The sequence below is a fragment of the Sardina pilchardus genome, chromosome 2 (genome assembly GCF_963854185.1).
Source record: "Sardina pilchardus chromosome 2, fSarPil1.1, whole genome shotgun sequence".
NCBI lineage: Eukaryota > Metazoa > Chordata > Actinopteri > Clupeiformes > Clupeidae > Sardina > Sardina pilchardus.
In genome coordinates, this window is record NC_084995.1 from 31,652,400 (window position 1) to 31,676,004 (window position 23,605).

The 23,605-nt window shown below is 41.4% G+C and overlaps 1 protein-coding gene across 1 annotated transcript; it reads left to right on the plus strand.

Annotated features, from left to right (window-relative positions):
* Positions 1-466: 466 nt before the first annotated feature.
* Positions 467-22,614, plus strand: dtna (dystrobrevin, alpha). The gene is made up of 21 exons (XM_062527091.1): positions 467-649; positions 5,150-5,217; positions 5,822-5,902; positions 6,107-6,320; positions 6,633-6,718; positions 7,094-7,248; positions 7,683-7,788; positions 8,401-8,567; positions 9,004-9,128; positions 9,802-9,885; positions 11,144-11,236; positions 12,477-12,567; positions 13,134-13,225; positions 13,729-13,842; positions 14,926-15,022; positions 17,283-17,445; positions 18,412-18,501; positions 19,306-19,423; positions 20,206-20,314; positions 21,211-21,244; positions 21,423-22,614. Exons 2-20 carry the CDS (start codon positions 5,151-5,153, stop codon positions 21,226-21,228), a joined length of 2,070 nt encoding a protein of 689 aa, XP_062383075.1. The 5' UTR covers positions 467-649; position 5,150; the 3' UTR covers positions 21,229-21,244; positions 21,423-22,614.
* Positions 22,615-23,605: the final 991 nt, after the last annotated feature.

Below are 23,605 nucleotides of genomic sequence, written 5' to 3' on the forward strand. Positions count from 1 at the left end.
GTACCTCTAACATGGTAACTAAGCAACAAGCTGTGCAGTGTTCAATGACAAGATATTTTGTAACTCTTTTTCAGAATGTTCAGCTTTTCCCTTTTTTGCAGAAGATTAGAATACTTTACAACAACTTTAAAATAACCTATCGTCAGCATATACAATTGTCTGAAACCTTATAATCACTATAGCCTAAGTTATGGAAATTAATCGGAGGTGCATGTGAGCTAAGTGGCGCAGCAACTTCGGTTGGCTACACAAAATCTCACAAAATCTTTCCCAGTAGCCTATGTAATATGGTTGTGTTGTGTTTGCCGTGCTTTGTGTCATAGGTAAATTCACAGTTGTGTGATGGGTGAAATTCTCTCAAAGCAATGACATCTGCATTCTCACACTCGCAGTGAGTTGAGCCAACTAGCGCAGGAGAGATTCCGCATTACGTCATTGATGGAGGCCACACATTCGAGGCAAATGAGAGACTCGCGCTAGCTGAATTACCTTCCAACGACACAGACACCAACACATGAATTGTTTTATCCCTGGAAAAGGACACGGAACAGTTGAATTGTAGAACTAATGCTTCATAATGGCATACATGGATGCTGACACCACGATTTCTGGGTGTAAACAAATTTCCCTGACATGCTTCGAAAGCTTGGTGAGTAAAGCACAAGTGCACTGCATCCTTTGTGGTGGCGCGACCTTAGAATCATTACATTACGCGTCTCTGGTTAGTAAATAAAAGCAAAGTCGAAACGGATAGCCTACAGATTAAGGAGAATATAGTTTACGTCTATTGCAGATATAATTGTGTGTGATCAGTCAAATCGTGAACTCGTTAGGTAGGTGGCAAAAGCTATTACATTGTCATTTCTTAGCTATCATCGTTAGAAGATTCTCTGTCGTGACAGAAGATGGACATTGCGGTCGAGCGATGAAATAGGCTACCCATTGTAGGCTTAGCCTATGTTTTATGATTTTGAATGCATGTAATTAGCCTACATTATTTGTGTTGTGAACCTGAAAGTCAAGTCAAGAATCTCACAACCTTATGTCTGCTTTAATGTGATTGTTAATTACAGTCTTGGGTAGCTTTTAACTAGGCTACCTTTAAAGGGAGCATTGCGATCTAAGGCGGTAACGTTAAGCTTTACATTTGCAATAGACTATTTGATTATCACAAGTTGGTCTTTCCTTAGGAATATATCCCAACTATACTTTAATTGTTTTGTTTTTTTTATACATACGTTTGCAGCAATGAGCTCGACATAGCAGGTCAACAGTTTCTCACTTTTAGAGGATGGTGCAAGTCGTCATCATGTTCTGCTAACAGTCAGCTGGCACAATCATTTGCGGTTCGGACTGGTTCAGAACTCTACCAGGAGTTTGTCACTTAGTTTGGACAACTTGCTTGGAAAATGTTAACGAGTCAAATTAACCACAACTTCACAGAACATCTTGAGATGGCTCAGTGTTTGTCTTTGTTGTATCCATTTCGAACTGTTCCACTTTGTCTGAACATGTCTTCAAGGGAAACCAGTCAGCAGCCAACACTGATGTTGTAGGCTATTGCTTATGTCATTTTAATGACAGACCTTTCCCCACTATTATGACCTTGTATATAAAGGCTATGTAAATATAATTACAAGGACAAATGTTTAGCCTATCTGAAAGCATAGTTAATTGAATGTATGGGGTAAGAACCTATCCATCTGGGTGGAAGTAATTTTACTGCTAGGCCTACCCTGTGTTAAGTTCTCTGACTTTTGCACTTTTTGCACAATTAATTCAGGCACTTGCAACTATGCATTGGAGGAATCATAGTCTTGCCTAGAAAGTAGAAACCTGTCAAATATGGTTCCTCCTTTTAGCCATGAATCCTGGTTTATCTCATATTTTTGTAGATGGTTAAATGTTGGTGTTGCGTCAAGATAGTTGTTCAGAATGATTTTGGATATTTCAAACCATTCATGAAAACAAGACAACACAGCTTTAGTGTCTTGTGTGAAGTATTGTATTGTACTACAAGATTTAGGCTGTAAACATGCCCAGCAGCTGCAATACTTGCTGCATTAGGTTAGTCTGCCAGGACATGTCATGCATAACTCTCGCAACTGTTCCTGCCTATAACTGCATGACAGCCTGCTCCACATACTTTGACCATATCAATCAAAAATGTGTAATTGTAAAGCAGTCAACAGAAAAGATTCATAATGTAAACATGACAAGGGAGTCATGGATCACCATTGTCTGTCATTGTGTGGCCCAGTGGATATTTCTTGCCGCAAATATGTCTTTCTTATGCCCAGAGAAATCATTCAACGTACTGGGGCATTATATGAGATGAGGAATGTTGTTTGTGACAACAAGGAGGCTAACAGTGGAGGCATCACCATGGGCCCACTGAATGCCCCAAACAGGGCAGTAATTTCTTCTTGAGGGGCGCCTATGCATGTAGGGGGGCAAGGCGCCAACTGAAAGGTATGAGGGGCTGCAACTGGAGCTTGGGGGTGCCAGTAAAGTGGAGAAGAATGCAGCCCCTGTGTTCATTTCAGTCGGGCTAAAGATAGAGCGTCATCTTGACGCTTGCCATTTCTAGACAGCGACAGGCTTTTTCGAAACTGTCATTTGTTGCTATAATCACACTGATTGGAGGGGTTTATGTAGTCAGCGTGTGTCGCGTGAAGAGTGAGACTTTTGGCAGAGACTTACACTGTAACTGGCTTCGAATCAACTGAAAAGGAAGACCATGGTGTTGTCTGAAGGGTATGTTTGCCATCATGTTAAGATTGTGTTCTCTCTGGTCTCCACTTAGAGTCATTATGTCACCCACATTGCGCTGTCATTGCACGTATGATAAACGCGTGCTCACTAAAATGTGTTCCTCACTGCGAGCAAAATGTGTGTGCACTTCAAAAGATTTTATTGTATGAAGAGTAATGTGTAATATTGTCAGATGGATACTACATATTATATTAATCACCTGTCAAAGACTAGCTTGGCACTACAGTAATCTTGTAGTCGGACACATGTTATTCATGATAAAAAAGACACATGAAAGACATGGTAGTGCATTTGTTTCCTTCCGTTAACCAAATATGGGGCAGAGATCGAAAGGATATTTCCATGCTAACCTGATCCCTAATATTCATATTGATTTTGAATCATTTCATGTGACTGCCACCAATGGGGTTTTCTGTGCGTTTAGGATGGACGACCTTCTACTGATGGCATGAAAGATTTTATATTCTCTAATCATTCAAAATGTTAATGTTAACTGTCTGCTAATTGTGTTGGGCTACAGACAGTATAAGGTATACAGTAGGTGTTCTTCTGTGGGTTTGTGGTTTATATGTTTGGGTACAGTATTTGTACATATTTTTACATAGAGGATGCACAGAGTTCTGTTTGGAGTTCAAAAGGTCACAGAGTAAATGTCTGCATTCACAATGTCACAATGTCTGCATGGAGAAACCTTGAAAAGGGCCAACTGGCCGAAACATTAGTGTCAATAAATTTGAGATTGTGCAGCATTATAATCTTTTTCTATAAGTGACGTCCCGTGCCAGCACCTCAAAGGGTGTGCATTTTTGCTTTCACAATGTCTCCACTTGCAAGTGCCCCTGTGCCTTTAACTGTACAGTGAATTGTCTTTGACCTTTGACATATTTCTGTACAGGCACTGACTGTAAAAATGGGGTCTGCTAAGGCGGCCAAAATCAACCAAACACAGAATTTACACTACAAAATAGTGCAGTAAATTCCACCATTATATAATGAAACACGTTGTGGTTATGCATTGCTACATCGAGGTCCTTGGCTGTCCTTGTTTGTACGCTGTTGAGAGTTGATGTATTTAGCTGGGTATGCAGTTGGTCGCTCCCCCAACTGGAGGACTTTTAGAGAACAGTGTTAGTAGTTGTTCAGATGCTGTCAATGATATTTGAACAAAAAATGAAGCGCTCCTCCCAGCATCTGAAGCTGCTAAAACTCTAGCAATTAGTGGAGATGACTGGGTCAAGCAAGCCTCTGGTGTCAGAAAGACTAATAAAGAGTAATAACTGGCTAACCAATTAATTGATTACAGAGGTAAATATAAACTCTGCTCACTAATAACAAACTTCAGTGTAGAAGCTCCTGAATACCCATGTCTATGAATACTGCAAAATGTTAGTTAATGTTAGTATCTTTTGAAAATCAGTCCTTTACTACCAAATGAAAATGGCCACTGCTCACATTCATTTGGTCACCAGTTCACAATTGACAAAATAAAGCAGTAAGTCAGTGGAAACAAAAAGCATTGTCAACTTCTTGAAAGAAAGACCAAAGAAACGTGCACCCTCTAGTTAGGAATGGAGCGGCTGGGTTCTCTGCTGCCATGGCAACACACCACATGATGAGGTGTATTAGATTGCCTTGGACAGAATGCAGTGAGGCATAGTTGGCCATTCTGCCATGTGAAAACTCAGCTCCACTCTCACTCCAGTGTTTCAGTCACCTAACAGGGGAAAGTCCTATTGACTTCTGTTTGTGTGTCCCACACAGTCAGGCTCTATTCAGGTAAGGCAGGCTGCCAGGTGGTGTCGTCACTATGAATGTGGGAGACACAAACCTTCAAGTCATGTGCCAGTGCCCCTCTGTGCACTTAGCCTGCTTGGTTGACACTCATTCAGTTGCAGTTTTGTAGGGTTGATTTTGGAATTTACAGCACCATGTTGTTAGGTCTGCGAGCGTAGACTGACATCAATGAATGACAATTAGGAAACCCACTGGAACACAATAGTTTAGTAGTGAACATGGAACGCTTTGAGTCTGTGGTTAGGAACAATGAACCATTGTGTCCCCAGTACTCAGAAATTAGCCTACTTTGTTAATATTTCTTTGAGGACCAAACTTTGAAGCAGTTTTCATTTTCATTTTCCCTCTGTATATGCCCAATCCTCTGCCAGTCTGTTTTTTCTTTATTACCGTCATGCCTGTACAGATATTATTACTACTTATACTTTTGTATTAGCACAATGGTAGGATTTAATGAATTTGAATACCATCTAATTTGATGTAACGACAAGATAAGATAATACTTTATTGTCTGTTACACAAGGGTTACAGAAATATTTCTCTAACTATGACTGCAAATGCTTTTGTTGTGTGTGTGCAGAATGACTGAGGAGTGTGGTGTGAGGAGTGAGAACATGGCAGACAGAAGACAGCTGTTTGCAGAGATGCGTAAGTAACAACAGCAGATTAGTACTTGAAAAGGGCAGACCCCTGTACAACTGAGTAAGCACATAGTTGGACCACTCCAGTCTTTTATGGGCAGGGCCATGCTGGAGTTAAATGAGAATGCACACAGACACTGACGGTGCATTTCAACATATGGGTTGTAGCTAATTGTGTTATGTGCCATGGCTAATTTAAGTAACCCTTGCCCTCACTTTAATGTGTGGCAATATCTGACATCAAGAAGAGTGATGATGATCAGTGGGGGTGTAACCTTTTGCCCCTGTGTTGTATTCAGTTAGTTCTTGGCATTAATTATGACATTATGACAAGTATGTGCCTTTATCATTGCAACATTGTGTCTCTTTGGATGCTGTCGGTTCACACCTTGTTTGCATTGTGCAGATGTATGAAAGCAGGTAGAATACTCAATTATGCAGGTTTTGATGATCCTCTTCATTCATCCCGAGCTCATACTAATTTCCTGACGCGTTCCTTGTATTATTGTGTTGTTTTGTGTTGTACTTAATGTAAAGTGTTACAATGGACAGAATGAGCTGAATCATTATGCTACAAGCATGGTTTTAATCCTGGGTTTTTCTTCTCTCAGGTGCACAAGAGTTCGACTCCATTAGGTTATCAACCTACAGAACAGCTTGCAAACTCAGATTCATCCAGAAAAAATGCAATCGTAAGCAGTTCTCCATCCCTGAAGAAGAACATTTCCTTTGAACCTAATGAATTCTATAACATCTTAAACAGCAGTTTTGAACTTAATAAATATTTAATACATATCTATATTTAGGCAACATTTGTATAAACATCTCATATGTAATGTGCAAATTGAGTTGTTGAGTTGGCTCACTGCGCTCTTGTTTTGTCTCCCTCTATGTAGTACACTTGGTTGACATATGGAATGTCATTGAGGCTTTCAGGGAGAACAGCCTCAACACCATGGACCTCAACACAGAGTTCACTGTGGCTCGTTTAGAAGCAATACTCTCCACCATCTTCTACCAGCTGAACAAGCGAATGCCCTCCACCCACCAGATCAATGTGGAACAGTCCATTAACCTGCTGCTTAACTTCCTACTGGCTGCTTATGACCCGTAAGTCAGTGTGTGATAGTAGTGAGTGATCACCATCACTACTGCTCACAGAAGCAGTGTAATCTAGCGTTTAAGTCCTGGGTGTGAGGTGTAAGTAAATGAAGTCACTTGAGACTCGAAAGGGATATAGGGCTCAGAATTTTCTTTACAAAGTGTCACACTGTGATTAGCCTTTACATGGTTATGTAAATATGACCCCATGCTCAAAACACGTATTCCTGATGAGTCAACTTTTGCTGAATTCTGAAAAATGATTTTATGTTGCAGGATGGTTTGTAATATGTCTTGGCTCACATTAATGTTCTCTTTCAGGGAAGGCCTTGGAAAGATCTCTGTCTTTGTTGTGAAGATGGCTCTTTCAACAATATGTGGGGGAAAGATTATGGACAAATTGAGATGTAAGTGTTGGGCATTTCCCCTTCTGTTGAAACTATTTGAGAGAGGCAGCCTATGTTCCCCCTTGATACTGCCACATATCATGGTTAAGACAAGCTATTTATGTTAATACCTTTGAGGATGCTTGCTACTCAAGGATATGTTATGAAAATATAATGGATACCAAAAACGCATACAGTATGTGGCTTTGGAATTCATTTCGTATGTAACTTTGTAAGTAATTCACTGACTTGTATGGTTTTGAATCAGCTGGCCTCCCTTTAAATCTCTATGACATCTCATAAATATTTATTTTCCCTTTGAACTGTCAAGTTGGTACGTAAATGGAAATTAGGTATCGCAACACCAGGATTAACAAGTCTCATTTTCTTGTGTAGATATTTTTTCACAGATCTCGGATCCTGCTGGGATAATGGTTTACTCCCAGTTCGACCAGTTCTTGAGGGAAGTTCTCAAGTTACCCGTCACTGTTTTCGAAGGACCCTCCTTTGGCTACACAGAGCAAACCACACGAACCTGCTTTCCACAACAGGTGTTGTCAACAGCATGCCTTGCACGCTAAAATTATCACCTCTACTTGTTATGATATAAGAGCTCCAGGAACCTGTAACCACTGTGTGACAGCATGATGAGAAATATACAATTATCACAGTTGTCTCAGGAGCTGCACACTCTCACTGCCTCAAACAGTGAGTCTTGTGTGTGCAGCACAAATAGAGAAACATGACATCAATTTGAGCAATTCCTTGGAAGTCATGAAGTTATCCAGAGGTTGAGTAGACTCTGATCAAGCCTGTCACACAACTGGTGTTAATCAAAGATGAGCCAAGACAAGAGAGTAAATATGCGGATTAGCAGCACATCCAGTTAAAGAGAAAGACATGTCATGCAAAGATGCTCATTCTGCTTATTCTGCAGTTAAACTAACGAAGCCTCATTCTTCTTTCCCACATTGGCGGTCGACAGAAGCAGGTGTCTCTGAACACATTCCTGGACACGCTCATGTCAGACCCACCTCCTCAGTGTCTAGTGTGGCTGCCGCTAATGCATCGCCTGGCCAATGTGGAAAATGGTGAGTCACTGAAGATGCTAAATATTTCATTCTGGATATTTGGTTCAAGTGGGTAGCACAGGTTTGGGTATTACGTAAAGAGTTTGTGCTGACTCATTCTATATTGGGGAAATATAACTAGACACAGTGTCATCAGTGAACGCCGTCAACTCACAAATCTGCAGGTGTCATTACGTATTAAACATATTAATGGGATCTAGTCCTCATCTTCCCTGCATGTGTTTCAACCCTCTTGCCCCAGGAAGATTCAAATCACTGTCATCGTCACTCTGCCGCTCATTATTGACGGTATGAGACGTAACAGAACGCAAACAAAGCCAAAGTGCTGTGCATCACCAAAGCCAGCAGACCAACCCAATGATTTCCTCAGCAAGGGGCAGGCAGCAGGGTAGCAGTGAGTGATGGCTGATCTGCCTTTCCACACACACTACTCTCGAGCTGGGAAGTGTTGGGAATGGTGGAGGGAAATGCAGGAGAGCCCACTTCCAGATTCCCTCTTTCCTTCTCTTGGCGTCTTTAAAGCAGTGTGTTGTTATCTGTTCCCTGTGTACCCCGCCCCCCTCCCTCTCTCTCTCTCTCTCTCTCTCTCTCTCTCTCTCTCTCTCTCTGCAGTCTTTCACCCGGTCGAGTGCTCCTACTGCCACAGCGAGAGCATGATGGGCTTTCGCTACCGCTGCCAGCGATGTCATAATTACCAGCTCTGTCAGGACTGCTTCTGGAGGGGGCATGCTAGTGGTTCCCATAGTAACCAGCACCAAATGAAGGAATACACGTCATGGGTGAGAGGGGGGTGGTGGCCTTGTGCATGTGCTGTGCATGCACGTATGCGTGTCATATTTCAGGAAATGCCCTTATGCTTTTTTAAAAACGACAAATAGTCAATTAAAATTTGATTAATCATGTCTGCTCTTGCCTTTTAACGCTGTTGCTTTCACCTCTAGACAGAGTAATGTGATCATGATTATCCGCTCGTATTGTGGTGTCATGATAAGCTCAAATTACACAAATGTGTTAGACACTGTGATATTATTTATAATCTTGGATGATTATAAATATGTGTTATAAAGTATTTGAAAGCCGCTCCCATTTACATATATTCATATAAGTATCATGCTATGGAATTTGAATGCTGTAATACATCACGGAATAGGAATAAAACAGGTAATAGGAAGACTTAAGAGTAGAAGACTGAATCGTATTTGTGCTCCCCTACAGAAATCTCCTGCCAAGAAGTTTTCAAGCGCTCTCAGTAAGTCTCTGAGCTGCGCCTCAACCCGTGAGCCACTGCATCCCATGTTCCCGGACATACCTGAGAAACCGCTCAACCTCGCCCACATCGTGTGAGTGAAGCCTACTCAGGCCCAGTCCATCTCCTCCGGTGGCCACCTGACCAGTTCAGAGTGTTTATAGTTTCAGTGATTATTGAATGACTTTCGGAGGGCTGATTGTGTTAGTCTGCAATACCATGGACGTTCAAAGTATGTGGTGAAATGTGGACTTAGGCAGTTACATGTGAAATTGTTGTTAGAAAGTGTTGTTAGTTTTTTTGTCTGCAGCGGTACAGAATCTGATAGCAGTGAGTTAGATTGTATCCCTGTGCTCCTGATGAAGTGTGCCATGTGACTGCAGACACAGAACAGCAGTCGCTCAAAATGCTCTGTTAAAAAAACAAGCTTCATATTCAGTCAAGTGCCAAACTGATGAATACATATCACCAGCTGTAGTTTCTTTTTAGCTGTAGTGTCTTTTCTTTTCACTGTCAGTCAGTATCAGCTGTAGACTCTTCACAATTCTGTGTGCATTTAATATCCTTATCATTGTTTTTCTGCTGCCAATAGTGACACCTGGTAAGTGAATTATTGATTATTTGACCCTGGTGTGTAGGCTAATTCCATGATACGATGTACAGTATCCCTTGCACATAGCAGTTTGACTGAGATGAGTCATTAGAGCTGTGAGTCATCGCTGTGTTGTTGTGTTTTGGTTCATATGTTCTCCGTGGCCTCTCCACAGGCCTCCGAGACCAATGAACAGCATGACAGACATTATGTTGTCTCACTCGATGCCCTCTACAGGACTCCCTTTCTCCAATAAAATGTGAGTATTCACAAATAAGGATGGTTTTATGTGTAGTGTGTTGTGTATTGAGTATATATTGTCCAACTGTTTTTTTTCACATAAAGGGCATGTGTGTGTGTGTACGTGTGTGCGTGCGTGCGTGCGTGCGTGTGTGCGTGTGTGTGTGTGTGTGTGTGCGCGCGCGCGTGTGTGTGTGTGGTGTGTGAGTGTGTGTGTGTGTGTGTGTGTGTGTGTGTGGGGGGGGTTATCAGATGGTAATCTTAGCCTTTTGTGATCTTTGTAGTATTATTATTTCTATGTGATATAAACAGAGCTCCTATGCCAAGAGTGATGGTGTTGAATATATTAGCATTCTGGCTAAGGCTCCAAATATTTTGCATGGGAAAGGGTAAGTGATCTAGGCCAAGAATAATTTGATGATTTGTGGGAAGTAGTTGAATTGCATGGATGAGTCTACCACAGTGAATTACTGTAGATGACATAGCTCTGCAGTTGTATAGGGGGGCCAGTTAACCTGTTCATGCTTTGGGTCAGGTTTCCCGATAACGGTGTATATTAACGTGTTACAAAGACACTATAGATGCTATATACTCTCTCTAAACCCACACATTGATTATGGTCACTCATTTGTCTGAGCAAGAGTGAGATGTGTAATGGGCATGGCAGCGCAGGTTATCATATTATTAACAAGACATATGCATATTAAAAATGATCAAGTTACTAAGTATAAAGAAATGATAATGGTCCGCACACAAGCGCTTGGGAGCTGCTCTCAGTGTGCGGACATTTATCATTTCTTTATACTTCTTTGATGTGCGCGCATTCTCTTGTTTTTGAAGTTACTATATGTCTGGAGGCAACATGTTATTGATAGAGTCATGTTTTAAAGGGATTACAAAATTAAGGCTAATTAATGTATTTGCTTTTTCCCCCCTTTTATTAAATGAAGCACACCATGCAGTGCAATGCAGCATATAGGTCTTTCTTTGCAGTAAGTGCACGTCTTACCAACATGTCACGTGACATTTTGTATATGTTTGTTTTATTCTAAACTATGTTAAGGTATAGCTTAAAGGTGGTCAAGACCAGCCTTACGAAGGTATGACTTAAAGGAATCATATGGAGTGAGGAATTTTTCAGGGAACACGTCAAAACCTTAAGGAGGAGCTGAAGTATAGCTTACAAATGACGTAGCGTTAAGAAGGTGTTGGGAAACGAGGAGTTGATTTCACTCACATGTATCATCTTTATCTCTCTGAAACCTACGCTGTTTCAGGTTAAACTACAGCCCTGAATTTGCAGATAAACTTACAGATGAGCACATACACATTGGGCTGTATGTCAGTCTACTGAAAAGCAACGCAGCATGGTTAGTGGCGTTCTGTAGTGACAGCTCTTCATTCAGCTTATCCTCTTATCCCCTGCTTTTTAACTGAGCAAAAAAACACCAACAAACATGGAAGTCCTGCATTTGTGAGGAGCAAAAGCAAGGGTTGTACCAGTCCAATCAGTCTTTGGACTTACTTCACTTAAGCCATAAGTGGTTAGTAGTTTCTGAACTACCTTGACTCCGTCTCAATGAGTTAGTACATTTCTCAGTTCTATGAACTTGTGCATTCACATTGGTGTTTGCCAAAATTTGATAGTGTATCCTGCTTTTGCGCCAAACCAACCGGTACTTTAACAGTCATTACACATGACGTGTCTAAACCAGGCATCTGAGATCTGAAATGAATCACTGCAGCGTTGTTTTGACAATCTAAACAATCTGCAGGGATTGTCATATTAGTCTCAGCTGTCATATGAGTGTGTGACACTACTAATGTGATATCTGTCACTTATTTTGGCTATACCATGAGAAACCACCTTGCATGCATTAGTTCTTCATGTAATCGTTCTTGTATGACATTCATTAGTCATATTGTCTAAAACTCTCATTGTCATCTCTCTGCAGTGGTGGCAAAATAACTGCTTTTCCAATTTCTCTGTTTTACAGAAGTGTATGTGTGAGTATGTGTGTGTGTGTGAGAAAGGGAGAAAGAGAGAGAGGACTGTTAGATACTGAAGCTACTAGTGACTAAGTAAGTTTGAATGTGGCAGAACTGTGGTTTGAGACATGCAGCATCCGTAGTGTCTGGAATGGCTAAGCACTAATATGCTCATGTCTCCATCCAGTCTTTAATTTGCAGGACTTGTACTCATCCCTGATATCAGCAACCAAGGCTCCAAATACCCCTATTTATTCCACTGTCTGCCCAGGCGCTCTATGCATCTGCAATGAGGACAGCTTTGGATTTGCGGTGCGAGTTGCACTGCGAGTCACTTCCTGTTGTGTGGTGTGGCCTGAGAAGGGGTATTTGGAGCACTGGCTGGCAGCCCTCTCCCATCTCTGATTTCTAGAAGCCTCGTAATTGCATTATGAGATTGTGTCTATCACAGAGCTTCCTCATGTGATTGTGTTTGTGCTGATGGTCTCTTTTTCTTCCTTTCTCTCTCTCATTCTCCCTTTCCCTCTCTCTCTATCTCTTTCTCTCTGTCTCCCTCTCTGTCTCTCATCTTCTCTTTCATGCGCACGCACACTATCTCTGCCGCCCTGTGCTGACTCGCAGTCTACTGGAGAACAGCAGCAATAATCAGGATGACGAGCACAGTCTCATTGCACGCTATGCATCCCGACTGGCCACCGACGGAACTCCAGTGGTACGGACATCACCCCCTTTAGCCACAGAAACAAGTCCACCATCAAGGGCTTGTCTTAAACACACACATGATAGAAAGATACTGTATATGTGTGACCCTAATCTAAATGACGGGCAGAGATGGGAAATGAGGGAAACGTGTCTTGTGCCGGACTATTCAGTGTATGTGGTGTGTGGAAACGTTGTGCAGACCCACCCTTGTTTGCACGTATGATCTTCCCCGTGCTATTAGGAAATCAGGAAATTGATTTTGCCAAGTTCTTAAATTAGCTTGAGTGGATTTTGCTCATTGCCTGACTTTGCATTTTGCTGGTCATTTAAATTAGGAGCCATGATGTAATAACACTGACATGAACAGTGTACTCTATGTGTGAGCACAGATTAAACACAAAGATGTTTTCAAAGAAGCTGTAGACATTAGGAGAAGTTGTGTTGAAGATAATTATCTTGTTTTCATTTGGAGACGTGTTTATGACAACACAACACAAACACCAAAGCAAATGCTGAACTTGAAATGACCAGTGCAAACCTCCCCTGAACACTCGATTGTTTTCATATGGAAATCAGCCACAGTCTAGGATTCCCTCAGACATCTCCTTCTCTTTGGATGCCGCCAAGCAGCAGAGGCAGCTCATTGCTGAGCTGGAGAGCAAAAACAGGTGAGCGTGCCGTTTGGCTCATCACACTGTCAACATCACCCCACTAACACAGATTTAGGGCAGGCACACCAACCAACGCCTGCGCCATGCTTGAGTGTGTCTGTATTTGTGCATGTGAGTGTGTAGGTAGGCATGCCTCCATGTCTGTGTGTGTGTGTATGTGTGTGTGTGTGTGTGTGTGTGTGTGCGCGCACGTTTGTGTGTGTGTGTGCATACAGTAAAGAAGACGTTTGTGTAGTTAAGTTATGGCTTGAGGTGTGTTCAAATTTGGCCCACATTGGCCAAGAAACCATGTGGTCCAAAACCAAAAACTCAACGCAAACAGAAACCTGTTCACAAACGTTTGTCTATGTTTGCAAATTTGAACACACCTTTGGTGTGATGTGTGCACGGCACGCTCATCATATCCATCCATCCATCCACCCACCCATCCATCCACCCATCCATCCATCCATCCATCCATCCATCCATCCATCCATCCCTCTATGCCCCTATCCCCACAGGGAGATCCTCCAGGAGATCCAGCGGCTCAGGCAGCAGCACGAGCAGGCCTCCATGCTGCCCCCAGACAGAGCCCAGCAGAACCCCACCCTCCTGGCCGAGCTGCGGCTGCTCAGGTACTCACAGTCAATATACATGAATAGGGGAACCTCGGCCTCTGATATTATGAATGAGTACGAGTCCTACGGTGACAAAACCATGCCAGTGTTACGACACTCCAGACACCACTACAGGATGAATATGCTACTGAAGCGTGATATAATATCCAATGACACACACAACACATTTTTAGGAACAGTCTGCTGATCCTAGTAGGACCATAGCTGACTTGACTTGCTGGAGGCTATGAAAGTGCTTTGTATTTGAATGTGAAATAATACAGTTGAAATATACAAAACCGTAAGACGCATATTATAAAGTTCAAGTCAGCAATTCTGATGTAATGCACTTTTTGTCTAATTCAGTGAATTGCTCCTCAGAATTCTCCAGCTGTCTGTTTGCACTTAAAACCTCTATCGAACATTCTATCTCATACCCAGCCATAAATACATTTGTTAGAAATGCATTGTATAGGTTGGCTAGATGCATATATTGAGCACTTAAAGGTATTTTCACAACTTAGCTCTTTTGTGTGTCTGAAGAGTTCTTCTAATCAGCTGGTTTAGATCACGGTTGTAAGTGGTAGGTGGCCATGTAGTAGAACAGTTGAGATGGGCAGCACCTTTTCCCCTCATGGCTTCAGCACAGTGGACCTGCCCACAGGATTTGAGAGCAAAGTATACCAGTGCCTAATTTCCCTAATTTGATGTACTCAATGTTTTTGTTATATACTCAGATTTGGGTGTTTGGGTGGTTAATGACACCTTTCTCTGTGGTGCGACAAACTCCTAAGCACAGAATCGTGTTGACCCCTGTCCCTCCGCAACACATTATCTCTATTTGTTTGGACACTGTCTCTGATAATAACACCGTCACCTGTAAGATGGAGCTGAAAGCAGTGTGACATCTGTATTGTGTGACCTCTCACTATGCCTGAGGCTCCATTGATTGATTCCCATGTGGTCTTGCCTGGGTCTGACTCTCTCTCTCTCTCTCTCTCTCTCTCTCTCTCACTCTCTCCCCCTCCCCCTCTTACTCTCTCTCTCTCTCTCTCTCTCTTGCTCTCCCTCTTCTCTCTCTTGACTCATCTCCCTTGCTAGGCAGCGGAAAGATGAGCTGGAGCAGAGGATGTCCGCCCTGCAGGAGAGTCGCAGGGAGCTCATGGTGCAGCTGGAACAGCTCATGATGCTGCTGAAGGTGGCAACACACACACACACACACACACACACACACACACACACACACAGACAGAAATAGAGAGACAGAGAGAGAGAGAGACTGACACACACAACATTATCTTTTTGCTCACATTATATATGCAGAATTGGCTGCTAAAAGCTGTGAGCTGGTTGGTCTGAGCTGGCTAAGCTGATTGCAGTGTATTTCCCTATCCTTTCACTTTGTTTAAGAATGGCAGTACCCCTGTACTATTTACAGTATATAGTAGAAGCAGAATAGCAGAATATTAGTGATTAGTGAGATAAAACACCTTACAAGACCTCTCACTGGGAGATGCCTATACTGCCTTTCATTATTTCATGTTTTTTATAGCCTTTCAAAGCCTCTCCTGTGCAATTATATAAGAATCATCAGGGGAAAACACAAGTTGTACGTAATTACATATTAGAGGTGAGCTTGGTCCAGATGAGCTTCATCTAATCTCATATCAAACTGCGGCACTCTGCACATTAAAGTCCTATTATCCAATAGCTAAAATCAGAGTCGACAGTGCCCATCCTTTTCCAATGCACCTGCAGCATCTGCGACTGAGTAGACATCTGTTGTATCCACTTATCTTAATATGAATGACTCCAGGTTATTTTTGGATACAGGTGTCAGGCTGTTTTCCTGTCACCAGTGTTTGTGCCACAGCCCCATTTTGCGTCTTGGCTTTTCAAAGTAGGTTCTCTTTCCAGATAATCCCCCTCCCCACCCCACAAGAGACCCCAGACCCAGACTTTTTTTTATATACGTATATAATTGTAGGATTTTCTAGCATTTGTTGGACAAGACAGTGAAGATGTGACAGGAAATGAGAGAGGTGGGGAGTGGAACCAAGAATGCCTCTCTAGCCAGAGCTTGAGGCTGAGAACACCAGCACTACAGCTGCACTGCAACTCCAACAGATTCCCTTATAGATACTGATACTAATAGCCCTGTTAGCATATTACTGTTTTGAATAACATTTAATCATGGTCATGACTATTTTGAAAATAATCATGACCAGAGTTTGTGTGGTTATGCACACTACACAACATCAGCAATAGCATGTTATTAGCTGTTGGCTGAGCTTGTATTTTGTTAGCTGATGAACTCTAACATTGGTTTCCATTAGTTTGTTGCTATTTGTTTTCATTGAATTGAAGAGAATTGAAGTCTCATGAGAGCTGGAGATGCATTCAACTATGAAACTAACAGCATGTTAAAATGTTTTGCTGGGGAAAAATGTTTATATAATGAAGCCAAAAATGCATTTTGGCTTATGTAGAATTTCCCAAGGCATGACACTATTGGATAAACAATATCTGAAATTACCTTCCAATTTTGTTTTGGTGTTCCCATTATAATGTATTGTAATAATGATGTTATTATTTCACAATATCCATTGACAATCCCAATACAGTGACAATGTTGTGAATGAGGCAATAACTGGCAAATTGATAAGGATAGAACACAGGTACTGAAGGAAGGACAGAACGTCTGAACGATCACCCTCTTTTAATGCAGTATAATAGCACTTGGTCACACAGAGCAGACTAACAGGCTTTTATATTCAGCCCGAGTTAGTACACTACCTTCCCCAAACCACACTCATTCAGCAGGCATGACATAATTAGTCTCTCTTTTCTTGCTTTATTGTCTTTTTTTTTTGGACAACATGACTGTGTAGTATTACCGTCTTCCCACACAGCTCAGTCTTTTGTTGTCAGGATTTTGACAGTATTATGATTCCTGATGAACCACATACCTCATAATAAGCATCCCTTATTATCTTTTATCTCCATTAACAGAGCTTACCTACATCTATTTTGTATTATTGCATGTTAAACATATAGGGCCAATTTCCTGTACATGGATTAAGCCTGATCCTTGACTTAAATGCTCCATGGAGATCTCCATCAAAGTTGTCTTTTAGTCCAGGACTAGGCATAATCCATGCACGGGAAACTGGCTTGCATAAAGCATAATGGATCACTCTTGTTATGGGCTCTCGACACAAACAAAACAAGACTGAGGCACAGATTTCCTCTTTGTTTGCCTGCAAATCATTAAGCTAGCAGGCACCAGGACCCTGGGGATCAAGCATCCTCACTCTGAAAGCGTTCCCCCTCAGTGGTCTGTGAAGCTGTGGTGGCGGTCTGTGAGTCGCCCAGGCGTTACCCTCTAACCTCAAACACACACACACACACACACACTCTCACTCACTCACCCCCTCCGTCTTAATCCTTTGTTTCAGACACAGGGCCCGGGCCCCTCCCCTCGCTCCTCCCCCAGTCACACGGCGAGCCGGCCCATCCCCATGCCAACGCAGTCCAGCTCGGCAGGCACCACACCCACCCAGACCCCTCAGGACTCGCTGATGGGGGTGGGAGGAGATGTGCAGGAGGCCTTTGCTCAGGGTAAGCCTGCCATTTGTCCTGTGGTTAGATCTGTGCAGGCCGGAGCAGTGTTCTGGATGGAGGGAGAGAGAGAGAGATAGAGAAAGGGAGAAGGCCCAGAAACAAAAGGGTCGCTTTCACTTTCATGTCACACGCAGCAGATGTCCCCAGAATGCCACACCAAGTGTCGTCAGTAGACAGTGTTCCACTGGAATGGAATGGAGCGGAATGGAATTTAATTGATTTGGAAAACAAAAGAGCAAACAGAGGGGGATGGGGATGGGGGTTGGGGGGCCTGTGCCAGACTGGTTAGGACGTGAATCACACCCATGATTCATGTAATTATCCACAGCCGTTCATTATCAATATGGAAATGATGACACGGGGTGAGGAAGAATTCCAAAGTGTGTTGTTGACAGGTGCCTCACTCAGAGAATTGGGATCTATTAAACCACATTGTTCGTGATAATTGATGTTTATTCAAACCATCAGGAGGCCACTGTGAGTAACAATAGAGGCTGAGGCAGAATACGTTCACTTGCATGTACAGTAGATAATACTTAATGACTGATGACATGATTCAAATAGGGCATGTGACATTTAACATACTCATGACAGATATACAGCCACTGGTAATAACAGATACAGTTGACATCATGTTGTTAGAACAGTAAAAGTCTTCTCTTTCTTTGGTATAATGAAATGTGCCCTGTAGTTTGCACAATTAACTTCAGTGATCACTGCATTTTGAGCACACAGTATTGCACGGAGTGAAATGTGAGAAAATGAGTGTACCAGTACCGCCGATCAATTTATGAAACTGAATATATTACAACAGAAGCCATGTGTCGGCTTTATGTTTGTCAAAAGACTAAAGAGCAGTCTACAGAATAATGACAGTAATGTGAGTAAGCCTGCCTGCAGTGGGGGTGTGTTATTAACATGTTTGCTTTGTTTTTCTCTTTTTCACCACTTTTTGGTCCACAGGCTCTAGAAGGAATCTGAGAAATGATCTCCTCATTGCTGCTGATTCCATCACCAATACCATGTCATCGCTTGTCAAAGAACTGAACTCAGGTGTGCACTTTGGATGGGTTGGATAGGAGCATAACCACAGATGCTGATGTATAGAGAATGAGAAGCAGATTTTTTTGTATTCGCTCTGTATTTTTCTAAGAAAATGTTATCTTTGTGCAAGCTGCAGCTATGGGGATTAAATGTCATACTGTATGTGCTACATTGTTGAGCATGGCCTTCGTGATTGACCTTGAATGAGAAAGGTTACTATTAGGCCAACAGATTGGTTGTGTCATATTTGGTATTTTGTCTGTTTGGGTAGGAGAGATTATAGTGGACGGTCTCAAAGGATTGTAGTGTATTCATTCTGATTATTCCAGATTTAGAATATTGCACAAGTTAAGCATTTATGTTGTAGTAGGTAATATTTAGGGTCTGACCATTTTATAAATTCCAAAATGCCCTCTCTGGATGGAGAGTTTTTTTTTTTTTTTCCAATTCAAATGGCATATTTATCCTGAGCATCTTAAAATGTGGTGATTAATATTTACATTGTAGACACTTGTTCATCTGATAATGAACATACAGAGAGGTACTTAGACCTTCATACAGTTCAGTAGAATTGTATGCTTTACAGTTACAATCTGTACAATCTGTCTTTCTATTGGCTCAGCTCCAATTACATATTAGCATCATTAAATGTGAATGGACTGTATTTATGGTCTAGGGTCATATTGGTGGCAGGAACTAACTGTGTAACGTGTTTAATCGCCCCAGAGTCTTGGCTGTCTTGGGTAGGCTTTCTACTTAATGTATGGTGCTGCCACAGTAGGGTGGACTAACTGTTTGTCTTTATGTCCACAGAGGCTGGGAGTGAGACGGAGAGTAACATAGACTCAGAGGGGCGCCTACAATTTGAGGACCCTGTCACCTCTCCATCGTCAGAGGTCTACCTCGCACATCTCGGCAGCAGAAAACCAGGGTATCCTCTTACACTGACATTCAGTGAATGTGCACTCAGTGTTGTGGCGATCTAGACAGAGGCTCAATGAGCTACGAAGAAAGACATTGTGAAATTCTGCACTTGTTGTAGTAATGTGTGGCTAACCTGCAAATATTGATGAGAGCAAAGAAAGAGGATATTATATACTGTACTGGCTAGTACAGGTTGTGCTGCACTTGCAAATTCTGAGCTGCACTTGATAAGTGCATGTGGTACAGTGTGAGGGACCAAGCATGGAGGCAATATATAGCACATCAGCAAATCCTTACTGTCACCATTAGTCCATGACACAAGTATAAGGCCCACTTTATGGAAACAGTCACCCTGCCTGCATTGCAGAAAGGCTATATAATGAATATAGATTTAATGTGGTCCTGAAAGATATAATCAGCGTGATCGACATGCACACACACCATATGTGAAAACTGCCTTAAAAATAGAAAAACGCCTTATAAGCAGAATATTCTGTATCTGTTACAATCACTACCACTCTCTACCCTCTTGGATATAGTATCCATTCTTTGTTTTTAACTGATTGAGTAAGGCTTTCTGGGTTGTCGTGAAACTCAATATCATAACAAATATTAGGATCATGTGTGATCAACTGTTCAGGTTTTGATGAATGATCCAAAATGAAATACTGTAATGACGAACATATTTGTATTTTGCTATAGTTACATAGAAAGAATGAGTCTTTATGCAGTCCATGTTGACGTTAACTGTTCCAAAAAGTGACAACAGTGACTTATTTCTTGGTGCAGGCATATGAATGCTGAGACCTATGAGAATGACTTGGTCCAGGAGTTGGAGACCGAGTTGAAGATGGAGGAGTTCCTGAAACAGAGGCCCGATCCAGAGAAGGCCTACATGGTAAATTGTGTCTGTAAAATGCTTGACAAGTACTCAGTGCATGCCAAGTGAGTTCAAAAAGTTCACCCACATTGTTAAATAATGACCAAACTGCGCCCCCTTCTGACCAAAAAAGGAAAGAACATAATGGTGATGTCCAACTTCAGTGAGAGAAAGGAGTTGAACACTGGTCATCAAACCACTCAGCAGCTCAGTTCAAAACCACTGGAATGCATTTTCCTTTTTTTTATCAATTCTGATTAGAACTAGTATTAGTTGTCTATAGCAGTTGACAAGCATACTACAAATCCGATGATTTTTTAAAGGTAGCATGTGATATTTCATACCATATCTTCGCCTAGTTCTGTGTTATGGGCTCCGTAAACTGAGTCTACGGTTGATTTAAAAGTCGTCGGATGATATCTACATGTACAGTACATGTAACAAGAGATGGGCTTCTGTAGTAGCCCTGTGTCTGGTGAAGATACCACTGTCATTTACATCTCAGTTTAAAGCCCCCCTTATAAGCTATATTTCCCTAGTTGTGCTTACTATTTCTTATTAACTGTGGAAAAAAATAACAATAAAACAATTACCAGCTAGCGAAATGGTTAGCATAAGTTCAGGAGAACAATGTGGTTGTTACAAGGTAAAAAACACGATTTAAAACGAGTTTCCTGTTTCTCACTTCTCTTACTGAGATGGTAAGTCGCAATGTTGCAAAGTTGTTTCTCCGCCTGGGGAGGCTAGGGGGAGCGGGGAAAGTCACCATTTTCACCGGAACAGATCATTCAATCATCCAAATGATTAAACGGGTTTATTAAGTTGAAATAGTTGCCAAGTTCCCCTTTAAAATGTGTTCTTTCAACACCTGTGGTTATATAGCTTGTCTAATGGATAATGTTTTATTGTTCCAGGTTACATCACAAGAGTGAACACACTGGACCCACAGTGAGTTAGGCTACTTTACTCACACTGCTTATTTATAATCAACAACACAGGGTCAGTGTTCACTGCATATGTTGTCAGTGTATTTCTACATAGTTAAGTTTAGTACACTAACACTTGTGTCATAGATTCCTTTAAAAAAATGTATGGACATAATGTGTGCTGTGTTTTCTCTTTGTAGGCATAACTGGTAGAAAAAAAGACACATGAAGATGACCAGGACTGCTACCAAGGAGGAGTAGCATAGAGACGGGAGTTCTAACACTACTGAGTACAACCATAGAGTCATAAATAGATATCTGTGTGTGAGAATATATATATCTGATATATCAATATATATTTTTTAAAAACAGACTAAATATTTAAGTAAATACTGAACTGAACAGGAGATTTTAATAATGGAGCTGACTACAACACCGCTGGTGCCATACAATCAAATGACATGGAGATTATTTGTTGTCGATGTTCTTGTCACTGTTTCTGTATGTTTTTGTATGACTGGTATGTTTTTTTTCCACACTTCAGAGATGTTGTACGAAGAATTGAACTGTGGGCAAACAGAGTTCAGATCATTGGGTGTAGCTGCTCCCTCTCGGTAATCATATTTTAGCCAATTTATCAACATCCCAATGATCTCATATATGTTTGCTCCCCAGTTAGTACTTCTGATACAAGGAATTCATTTCATCGCTCATTTTTTTCCTTAATAGGAAATGAGATGTTGCTTTGTTTGATACATATCTTTGAACCGAGTGCACTGCCTTAGCCAGTCAGGTAATCTCTCAAAGCCTGGCATAGATGAAATATACACAAGAGCACTGGATAAAGATGAATTTACATTAAATCTGATGCTGGAAGATCAAACTGTCCAGTGGAAGGATGTTTACTGTGTGTTGTGTGACACAATTTAAAGAGTAGAACTGTGGAATTTTTTTATGACTGGGTGTAAGAGATGATAATTAAGAGCATGCGTTGATTCAATATTTCAATAATTCAATATTTGTTCACTGAAATTGTCTAATCATACTTCTAAACAGCTAAACATTGTCAGTGTTTGTCATTTGATGGTATGACCAAATGGGTTTGTCTGCTTTAGTTTTTCACTCACTCACTCGTCCTTACTCTCTGTCTGTGAGTCTTATGTCTTCATAACTGAGTCACTGTTCAGACATCTTCAGACAAAGCTACTTCTTTTTTTTCTTCCATAAACCATCTCACTGCACAATACACGGAGCAATGTTATTGATATCCACTGGCATTACAAAACGTTATCCATAAGTTCATTTTGTGACCTTTATATAGCCTAGACTTAAATGTTTTTTTGTTTATTTCAGTGATTTTTGCATGTTGGTAAAACAATAATAAAAGTGAAGATCTGGGCTATATTTGCACATCTAATTCTTCCAACTTCCAAGGCGTATACAGGTCTACTAGTTCATTTACAGCCTGGAATTGACAAAGAAAAAGAAGATTAAAATTGTTGGTCAATAAGTGGCATATAATTCCCTTTTAACGATATAAATAATGCATCTTTCATATGCCACTTAAGAAACTTGACACCTGTTAGGCTATCTGGTGTAGCCGTGTAGGCAACTGAAAAGATTTTCGATGGACTTTTTATATGTTGATTTCCTTAGGAATTACCGATGCAATGTTGCCTTAGTATTTCGTTTTACATGGGTATCCTTCCTGAAAGGCATGCTGTTTGCATCGTCTTCGCTGCACCCATGGCTGCACCTATAGGCCTACTCCGCGTCTAATCACGTGTGCAGCTTAGGTCAAGGCACTAAGGGAGGTTTGATGTGATGAATGACCAAGCCAGGGGAAGAAACAATGACAAAAGAAGGCTAAGCCTTAAGAGTAGCTTAGGTCTTAGGCCTATTTCAATTGAAGTTTAATTAAGTCTCGAATGACATCAAAGATGCTATAACAGCTGGCTTGAACATCCGACAGCTTCGTCATCGAGAGCTGTTAAAAGTCAAAACAGTTACACTTTGACGTATTGACTACGTGCTCTCAAACTACACATACAATAATAAAAAAAGCAGGCTAAGAGTAAAAAGTCAAGATTCATATCATAGGCCACCTAGGCAGAGCGGTTTACCGTTACTTAAACAAAGAGCTAAAATGTAGCATGGATGCATAAGAAGCAGAAGAACAAATATCAAAATTGCAACTAAATATATCCATCGTCCGACAGCCATCGCAAAAACGTTATAGCTGCATAATGTAGTGGGCTATTTTGGTCTCTTGTCAATGAATCAGAATGCCGGTGAGATTGTAAGAACCGCTGGAATTCGTTGAAAAGCGCTCTCATCTCTAATTGGCGGGATAAAACATACGGTGCATATGGACCAATTGGCT

What these genes read in the sequence shown, in the direction of transcription:
- dtna (XM_062527091.1), top strand. Translation starts at nt 5,151, where the DNA reads ATGACTGAGGAGTGTGGTGTGAGGAGTGAGAACATGGCAGACAGAAGA. An exon ending in GAACCTGCTTTCCACAACAG is followed by an intron (nt 7,249 to 7,682) that starts GTGTTGTCAACA and finishes GGCGGTCGACAG; the next exon opens with AAGCAGGTGTCTCTGAACAC. An exon ending in CTCAACCTCGCCCACATCGT is followed by an intron (nt 9,129 to 9,801) that starts GTGAGTGAAGCC and finishes GCCTCTCCACAG; the next exon opens with GCCTCCGAGACCAATGAACA.